Source organism: Otolemur garnettii, unplaced genomic scaffold (genome assembly GCF_000181295.1).
Source record: "Otolemur garnettii isolate 467f Iridium unplaced genomic scaffold, OtoGar3 scaffold00109, whole genome shotgun sequence".
Taxonomy (NCBI): Eukaryota; Metazoa; Chordata; class Mammalia; order Primates; family Galagidae; genus Otolemur; species Otolemur garnettii.
Window position 1 is genome coordinate 1,985,200 of NW_003852504.1, and position 10,427 is coordinate 1,995,626.

The 10,427-nt window shown below is 35.2% G+C and overlaps 1 protein-coding gene across 1 annotated transcript in view; it reads right to left on the reverse strand.

The window, feature by feature from the left end:
* ZNF280C (zinc finger protein 280C) overlaps positions 1 to 10,427 on the reverse strand; it is a 48,192-nt gene that overhangs the window by 34,789 nt on the left and 2,976 nt on the right. Inside the window, exons 2-5 of the mRNA XM_003796970.2 lie at positions 8,950 to 9,093; positions 5,438 to 5,503; positions 5,225 to 5,337; positions 3,315 to 3,429 (exon numbers count right to left, since the gene is read on the reverse strand). Of these exons, the coding sequence (XP_003797018.2) occupies positions 3,315 to 3,429; positions 5,225 to 5,337; positions 5,438 to 5,503; positions 8,950 to 9,093 (438 nt within the window). The remainder of the gene's footprint in view (positions 1 to 3,314; positions 3,430 to 5,224; positions 5,338 to 5,437; positions 5,504 to 8,949; positions 9,094 to 10,427) is intronic.

The following is a 10,427-nucleotide window of genomic DNA, read 5'->3' on the forward strand; positions in this document are numbered from 1 at the left end:
AAAAAAAAAAAAAAAGTTAAAGCCCAAATAATATTCTAAATTCCCAGACATGAATATATCTTTAGATGCTTAAATGGATTTCAGCATGTAAAAATTTTAAATATTTATTCTAAACATTTAGAGAAACCTATTAAGATGCTATTTTAAAAAAAAACCATTCAGGTGTCAAATGGAAAATTCAAATTAGTTCTTTTTCCACCTAACAACCTAACAGGTGCTTTAAATTAAACTACCCATTTATTCCTTCTGTTCAAAGTGGAAACAATCTGAATGATAATACCTCATTCATTCAGATGAAGAGGTTTGGAGTTAGTATAATGGCTTTCAAGCTATATTCCTCTGAGTCTAATGGTTTTATGTTAGGAAATATAATGGGCATGCCAGATAAAGAAACTCTCCTTTTATGTTTTATTTATTAAACTTCTGTATAAAATTTTGTTGAATAAGAATTTCATTGCTAAAAATAGTTTTGAGTTTGAAAACCATCACCTCAAAGGCTAATGATCATATAAATCAGGACATGGCCAGAGAAAGGAGCTACTTAGACTATAACCAGATCGAGCAAAAGTGATTTTTTTTTTCTGCAGTTTTTGGCAGGGGTTGGGTTTGAACCCACCACCTCCGGCATATGGGGCCAGCACCCTACTCCTTTGAGCTACAGGCACCTCCCAAGTGATTTTTGAAAATAACAAACAATTGAGCTTCAAGTTGGTGGCAAGTTAAAAAAAAATGGAAGTAACACACAATTAACTGTACTTTGTAATAAAGGTTCTAAAACTGCACATGATGTCTTAAAGCTCACAACTGTATGCTAATAAGAGAAGCACTAGAGTAGATGTATGCCAGTAATGTAAGAGTATGACATTAGTGGGCTCCTTTGTCAAATCTTTGTTTCATTTTTTTCCATCCTTGAAACACATGATTACTGACAACTATACTTAAAGGCACTTAGGACTGATTTTGTGCAATCACTTTAACATTCTTCTGAGATGCTTAGAACTTGAGCAACCAATGAGTACTGGTATTTTGGACTAAATAACTGATTATGTAATAGGCTAGATAGTAAAAATAGACTGTTTTAATATATAAATTTTTGAATATGAGGAAATCTAAGTTAAATAAAATCAATCTGAGGTCCATAAATTCTGATCCTTTAGGTTATTTCTGTTGTCTTTGGCTTGTGCCATTTCCTACCCTCCACTGTTCTTATCTGTGCCAATAAAAACCCTGTCATCATTCTTCAGAATCAAGTACAAATTCTACCTTCTCTAAGAACTTTCCATGATTATCCTAGACAGCAGTCCATTAATCAGGCTTTTGAACACATAGTACTTATGTAGTATTATAATTCATAATTATCATTCTAACAACTATTTATCATCAAGTACTTTAAAGCTCATAATGCATTTTTGACTTTTCAACTTAAGTTATTTGGGGCTCAAAAAACCACAAGTAGAGCAAGAATTAAAATTTCATCTCCGAATGGCGCATTTCAGGTATGGAAAATGAATGAACTATGTGAGAAAATTAAGAGAATCTACTTTAACAATGTGAGAAAATTGAGGTATAAAGAGGTTAGGTGACTTGATAAAGGCCACAGAAATCTTTAGTATAGACACTTAAACCTGTATCTTCCTCATCATCTATAACCATATTAACCATTCAGGGCGAAGTTCCACTCCCTGCAGTACAAAAACTTAGAACCAAAGTAGAAGTCACTGTCTTTGCCTTCTAGAAGTTTAAGAATTCAGCCTTTTTCTAGGAATAAAGACCATGTACTTTTAAAATCAAGACTTGAAACAAAAACGTTGCCTCCCCTTTTATTTTGGTTCCTGGCTATTTTACTAACTAGGTAAGTGACACACCTAGACAGGTGAATATCAAACCAAGTATTATCAAAATGAGAAAATATTTTTGGCACTCACATTACTGTAATTTTCTGGTTTTGTTTTGGTAAATGCTATATACTAATTTGCTAGTAAACAATTTAAACATTAAAAAAAAATTCTTTTGTTTATTTTTTTAAGACAGAGTCTCAAAACTGTTGCTCTGTATAGAGTGCACTGGCGTCACAGTTCACAGCAACCTCCAAATCTTGGGCTTAAGCAATTCTCTTGCCTCAGCCTCCCAAGTAGCTGGGACTACAGGCACTAGCCACAAAGCCCAACTATGTTTTTCTTTTTTTTTTTTTTTTCGGTTGTGGTTGTTGTTGTTTGATGGGCCTGGGCTGGACTCAAACCCGCCAGCTCTGGTGTATGTGGCTGGCACCCTAGCCGCTTGAGCTACAGGCGCCGAGCCCTTAAAAAAATTCTTATGTCTCTCTTTCCACTTAGTGAGAAAAATATCAAATTAGCTAATATAGAAACAGTAACTGCTTTGATCGTAGGGAATTTTTCAACTAGATAAAATCCCTTCCTTGGTATACTAACTTGTTTTAGTTTAATTAAGAACTTTGTTATGGCAGACATCAAAGAACTATTAATTCTTCAATTTTCATTATTCCTTCAATGGATATTTACTGAGTATTTACTATATAAAAAATCACTACTTCTGGCTCGGCACCTATAGCTCAAGTAACTAGGGCACCAGCCACATACACGAGTTAGCAGGTTCAAATCCAGCCTGGGCCTGCCAAACAACAATGACAACTATAACCAAAAAATAGCTGGGCGTTGTGGCTAGCACCTCTAGTTCCAGCTACTTGGGAGGCTGACGCAAGAGAATCGCTTAAGCCCAGGAATTGGAGGTTGCTGTGAGCTGTGGTGCCATGGTGACAGCTTGAGACACTATCTCAAAAAAAAAAAAAAAAATCACTATTTCTTTATTTCTCCAATTTTATAACAGTACTCTATAATCACATTTAATTATCATATCTGCACTACTTACTTGGATAGAAAGACACTAGCCTATTAAGAAATCAACTATAATCATGCACTTTTTCTCATACTAATGGCCTTCCAAATAATTAACATTGTTTTAAACAGAGCATATAAATAAGGCATGAGGGGAATTCTCTGACGCATAGATATTATAATAAAATTTTTCAGCCCATGGCTGGTTCTAAGTGAGAATGAATAAGCTCAAAGAATACATGCTAGCCAACTGAACAGAGCAAAATAAAATGTCCTTTTGTTAAAACATAATTGTATATAAAATAATCACCCAAGAAAGACATTCAGGAATAATCACCCAAGAAAGGCATTCAGGAATGATTAGCTCTATCCCATCTTATATGAAAAACTTAAAAGTATGGGCTTTGAAACAGAAATATAATTCCAAGTCTCTGCTTATAATTTTTATGAAAGAGTGCTAACCTTTTTTAAAAACTGCTGGTGTATCTTGGGATGTTGGTACTGAATCCTGGGTCAAGTCAAACACTAAGATTGGAGAACCATCTGGTTGAACTGATGATGAATTCTTTAAAATGCCCTGTAAAAAGTTATAATTGTTTCTTAAACTTTCATAAAGGTAAACTTAACTCTATGTCAATATTATAAAGAACCTTAATGACACAATTGCTACTGTGTTGTAAAACACAAGGGTAATTATTACTCCACAAAAATTAGTATCTATAGAGGAACTTTGCATTAATTTTCTAATTTTTCTGGAAATCTACTAGTTGATTAAATAAAAAATTAAAATTAAAAAATAATTATAACATTATTGGCAAAGTAGAAGTTGTATTTTGGAACAATTTTTTTTTTTTGAGACAGAGATTCAAGCTGTCGCGCTGGATAGAGTGCTGGGGTGTCATAGCTCACAGCAACCTCCAACTCAGGCTCAAGTAATCCTCTTGCCTCAGTTTTTCCATTTTTAGTAGAGATGGAGTCTCACTTTTTTGCTCAGGCTGGTCTTGAACTCACGAGCTCAAGCAATTTACCCGCTTCAGCCTCCTACAGCGTTAGGATTACAGGCTGAGCCACCATGCCTGGCCTGGAACAATGTTTTTGTAAGAAAATTTTAGCAGTATGTATCAAAGGTTTTAAAAAGTTCATACCTTTTGATCAAATTATTCCAATTACACTAACTTCCAAGAATTTGCTCTAAGGAAATGAAAATGTTTAATGGATATTTATAATAACAAAAAATAAAAGGTGTGTGTCCAACAATGGAGGAATGATTAAATAAATTAAATGACAGTTTGTGATACAATATCACTTTTTGGAGAAACATGCAGTGACAAAATGTTCTCAGTATGATGTTCAGTGAAAAATGAGGAATAGTTATCAAATATGCATGGGTCTGGTCCTGATTAATATATTCTGTATGTCACACAATCTGAAGAAAACAAAAATGAAAATTCAGTATGTTTTCTTCTCTCTTTTTTCTAACCCACCCCACCCCTCTTAATACATCATTTTTATTATGGGAATATAAAGATTTTGCTTGCTTGTTTTGTGTTTGCAAGTTGAAAATGATTAGGTTTTAAGAATTTTACTTTCCTCCTGTTTTCTAATGACTTTTTTTTTTTTAAGTAGTAATGGAGGCAGACATTAAAGTGACCCAAACTATTCCATTCCTGCATTAACAGGCAGATTTCTGCACTTTAAAAATTAAAGCATATTATAAGAAAGCAATAATGGCTATTACATAATTGTAAACAAGTACAATCTTATTTCAAGATCAATATTTTCTCAACATACCCGCACTTAAAAATGAAAACTACCCACTTTCAGTTTTTTAAAATAGTTCTTTAAGAGAAGTTAGTTCCTCCTAATAAAGATTACACTTTAAGTCCTTTCTGAGGTGGTATCTCTCATCAATTAAGATACATTTTTCAATAAAAATCTTGTTAAATAATTTTTGAATTGGAAATGAAAATGTTTAATGGAGAATTATTTATAATAACAAATTGTATGCCTCATACAATAGCTCAAAGGAACAAAAGAAGTAACTTGCTCAAGTTTAAATAAATGGGTCTTCTGAATCAGTCTATTGTCATATTACATGGTATTTGTCATACCTTTTTACTCACATTTAGAGATTATAGTTTTCAATACCATATCTATTTAAATATATTACCTGATTATTAACATGTTGGGTAATTAGTGCCTGCAGTTATTATTTTATATATTGGTTGAGCTATATCATAAGGATGGTGATATTTTCTGATGGTGATTACGCTTCTACTGAAATGCTTAACTAGCTATGATAGTTCACAATTTTAATTCTGTATTGTAATATCCAATGTGTCCCTGAACTGTGTAATTTCAGAAGTACTTACAGATTTAGACACATGAGAAATACGGCTAGATGACAATTTAGGCGTAGCAGACAATGCGCTTGAAGAGGAGTCTTTGTAGTGTTGACTTCTAGTCCTAAACACTTCAGGAATACCTGTATTTTAAAATTATATAATATATTGAATATATTTCTATATAACCAATTATGTCAAAATATTTCACTTTAAAATTAAAATAGTATACTAATACTATACCTGGACTGGGTGACTCCCTCTTTATTCTCTTTGAAGATAAGCTGGAGTTACTTCTGTTCAAAATATCTATAAAATTATGTTTATTTTAAAATTTGTTACATAAATAAAATATATAATAGAAAAATCATTCCAAAAATATATTCATATACATTGAATAAGTATTAATATATTTCTTTTCCTTAATGTTCAAAGGATTGTGTATAGCATTCAGTTCCTAATAACTTGACACCAAGCCCTTCCCTTAACCCAGCAGTTCTCAACCTGTGGGTCGCAACCCCTTCGGGGGTCAGACGACCCTTTCACAGGGGTCGCCTAAGACCACCCTGCATATCAGATATTTACATTACGATTCATAACAGTAGCAAAATTACAGTTATGAAGTACCAATGAAAATAATTTTATGGTTGGGGGTCACCACAACATGAGGAACTGTATTAAAGGGTTGTAGCATTAGGAAGGTTGAGAACCACTGCTTAACCCCATGCAACATTCATACCCGAAAAGCCTGGAAGATTTCTTATGGGCAAGCTGATTGGGTTATCTGTACCATTACACTTGAGTTCTGAATGTGAAATTATCAGAGACTTCAAACTGATGAAACTAAACTTCGCCATATATGCATGAATGTATTCATGATCTATGTGTATTTGACTTAATAAAAAAAAAAAGGGTAGTAACTTAAAATGTTTTAAATCTACCACCACATCAGAAGTCAATATGAACCTGACTGGATGCTCTGGATCAGTTTAAGATTCCACACTCTTGTACCCATGTGAATTCTGTAACTTCTAGATTACCAAGGGATCAAATTAAAATGTAGAAAAGCAAAGATTTATCTAAAATTACTTATCAGGAAATGGTACAAAGCATTAAAAAATTCCATAAAATGTTAAGAATTTCCCATTTTTCCCCTCTCCTACTATAAAAGAGCTAAATCCCATAAAAATAATTCCATAAAATAAAGGGTCATACAAAAGTAGGGTTATTTTATGATTATGGAAATGCAGTACTCCATGGCTAAACACAAAAGAATTCTAGGAGAAAAATCTGATCAAACAACTTGATACTGTTTTCATCTAAAAGTTCAAGACAACTATTTACTCAAATCACTAAAGAGCAGCTACTTCTATGTTTTGGTAGTTGTAGTCTATCAAACACAAGTTTTCTACCCCTTCCCATGGTAGTTCTATTTTAGTTCATATTCCTCATGCTAAAAATATTTTATGGCTTATACACAAAACATCAATAAAATCATTTAAATTTTGAGTTAATAATTTATACAATTCCTTTTTAGATAGAATCACTTAAAACTTACATACATTGTTTTAATTGAGTACTATTAACAGTCACTTACAATTATTATAAATCCAACTTGAATTTTAATTGTCATGCTTTCAATGAGATGATTTGTATAATGATTTTTTAATATGTTAATATTTCAGCATAAACATCATCATAGGGACTGGGACTAGAAATAATTAAAAAAGTGTAATATTTGGTTCCGCCATTGACAATAAACATGCCAAATATATCTAGTCCATTTTCTAACTTCAGGAACACTCCACTTAGCATCTCCCGATCTGCTACAGAAAATGATACTGAGAATTCAACTGGCTAAATTATTTTATCTCTGATAAAACTGAATAGAAATGGGCAGTGCCTATATAGCTCAATGGGTAGGGCACTGGCCACATACACTGAGGCTGGCAGGTTCAAACCCAGCCCAGACCAGCTAAAACAACAATGACAACTGCCAACAAAAAAAGAGCCGGGCTTTGTGGTAGGTACCTGTAGTCCCAGCTACTTGGGAAGCTGAGGCAAGAGAATTGCTTGAGCCCAAGAGTTTGAGGTTGCTGTGAGCTGTGACATCACAGCACTCTACCTAGTGCAATAGCTTCAGACTCTGTCTCAAAAAAAAAAAAAAGAAAACTGAATAGAAATGCTATTTCAATTTTAGAGTTAAGAGAAGCAAGGCTTTCAGAAAATGTAACATTTGTCTTTTTTTTTTTTCGGAGACAGAGTCTTTCTTTACTTTGTCACCTTTGGTAGAGTGCTGTGGAATCCTAGCTCACAGCAACCTCAAACTCTTAGCCACAATCAATCCTCTTGCCTCTACCTCCCAAGTAGCTGGGATTACAGGTACCTGCCACAATGCCCAGCCATTATTTAGAGACAGGGTCTCACTCTTGCTCAGGCTGGTATCGAACCCCTGAGTTCAGGTGATCCACCAACCTTGGCCTCCCAGAGTAAAATTTGTCTCTTAACTATATCATAATTTGCTGTCATGGTAAGTACGCAAAAAACTGGTATGCCTGCTACATTCCTTAGTAAATTCTCCAGGCTTAAAAAAAAGTAAATAAAATGGGAAAGGATTTGTTTTCCCTTTCTCCCCCGAAATTCAGTATGTTACCCAAGATTTTTCACAATCTTGACAGGACATTTTAACAAGTATCACCAGTATCTTCACATTAACATTATAATAATGTCAAGTCTAATGTCAATTACTCTAATAGAAATCTAATAATCCACAAAGGTACTAGATGTGTTTTGCTACAAATACATAAATATAAGTGTGCTGACTGCCTACACTGTCCATCTACAGTGGCTAAAAAGTAAGAATTCCCTCATTCATGAACATAAATAGTAGTTGCTAGAAGACAGGTGTAGGCAGAAGCTACAGCACATTTTGGTACACAGAACAGAGGTTGTATAATCATGCAAAGCCTGTGCTTATTGTAGCCATATCTCAAGATGACATTGTGATGAGGCAGTTGCCAGGACGTGAAAAACCCCATCAGACACTAACACAAATTTATTTATTATTCTATTATTCTTCTATTTTAAGCAAAGTAAACTTTCTCTTCTGTATATGTGGGCTTACAGGGGGAAAAAAACAACCAGATGAGCCACCTGGGTTCATTCAAAATTATGATTTCCAGACTTGGCACCTGTAGCACAGTGGTTACGATGTCAGCCACATACACTGAGGCTGGCGGGTTCAAACCTGGCCTGGGGCCACCTAAACAACAATGGCAACTGCAACAAAAAAATATCCAGGTGTTGTAGTGTGCATCTGTAGTCCTAGCTACTTGGGAGGCTGAGGCAAGAGAATCACATAAGCCCAAGAGTTTGAGGTTACTGTGAGCTGTGATGCCACAGTACTCTACCAAGGGTGGCATAATGAAACTCTTGTCTCCAAAAAGAAAAAAAGAAAAAATTATGATTTCCAATCTCAGAAGGTCTACAGTGTTGTTAGGTAATTATAATCTCTAGATAACTTAGTTATTTTCATTTTCTTCTATCTGAAATTTTAACCTCTCACCTCCTTATTCCAGTTCCCAGCTACATTCCCCCCCTTGATTCTCACAAGTTCTTACTGTCCCTTACCCTTTCTCACCTCCGACACCTTATAGAAGAATAAGAATTTCAAAGACATGTAAGACAGCCCACAGGACTTTCAGTTAGAAACAACCATCTTGTGAAACTTTATTTTACTTAAAGTAAATACTTACGGGAAACGGTAGGTTTTGAACGTATTATTTCTCCAACAAATATCAGTTCATCATCATCTTCGTCCTCAATTTTTTCTTTCTTCTGCCATGGTTCTAGATCTTCTTCTTCACATTCCAGAACCAGTTCTGCCATTTTAGAAGGACCTATTTTCAAAAGGAGAGAAGCCTTACTTTCAAAAAGAAAAACTCTTTTCTAAAACACAGTATATTTAAGATACACTTTAATAGTCCTCATATCAATTACTGAACTTATATCTGTAGTCAGTACATGGTAGCAAAGAACTCAGAATTCAATCTCTAAGATATAAACTAGTTTTACTAGCTAGATAATGAAGGACAGTAGTTTTTTATAGTGACCAATAAATTTCAGGATCAAATATAGTCAAAGGGAGTTTCAGATATATGACCAGAATATAATTATGTCTACAAAAAGGAATGTACCTTTTATCTGAAAAAAAAAAATCAGAAATAAACCCATCTGTATTAACAAAAGAGAGATAAATGAAGACTAAGAGGCAATGGATGGAAGCTACACTAGAAAAACTGAACCAGATTCAGATATATCAGGCACAGAGCAAAACAGGGATGGCATGCTATACAGAAAATAGGGAAATTAAGCAAAGTTTATTCCCTTCCAGGGCAGATTAGGAATTTCTTACCTGAAGAAATGAAGTAAAGAACATACATACTGTGAATATCACCAGCCTTTAAGTTCTCACCAAACACAGAGTCCCTACAAAGCACTTTAGTGCTTCACTCTTAAATGTGGATGAACCAATGAGCTCCAGAAATCTGAGGAAAACCTCCAAAGTTAAAGACCAAAGCAACAAAACAGACAAGAAGATTTTTCTTTTTTAAAGAGACAGAGACTCACTTTGTCACCCTTGGTAGAGTGCCATGGCATCACAGCTCACAGCAACCTCCAGCTCTTGGGCTTAGGTGATCCTCTTGCCTCAGCCTCCCAAGTAGCTGAGACTACAGGTGCCCACTGCAACGCCCAGCTATTTTCTTGTTGCAGTTTGGCTGGGCCCAGGTTTGAACCCACCACCCTTGGTATATGGGGCCGGCACCCTGCTCACTGAGCCACAGGCACCGCCCAGACAAAAAGATCTTAAAGAAAATAGATAGTCTCGGCGCCCGGAGCACAGTGGTTACAGTGCTAGCCACATATACCGAGGTTGGCAGGTTCAAACCCTGCCCAGGCCAGCTGAAATACGTGGTTACGATGCCAGCCACATACACCAAGGTTGGTGGGTTTGAACCCTGCCCGGGCCAGTTGAAGTAACAGAAAATAGTCAGGCGTTGTGGTGGGCACCTGTAGTCCCAGCTACTTGGGAAGCTGAGCAAGAGAATTGCTTAAGCCCAAGAGTTGGAGGTTGCTGTGAGCTATGACACCATGGGACTCTACCAAGGGCAAAACAGTGAGACTCTGTATCAAAAAAAAAAGTAACTGTGAGCTGTGATGCCAAAAAAAGAAC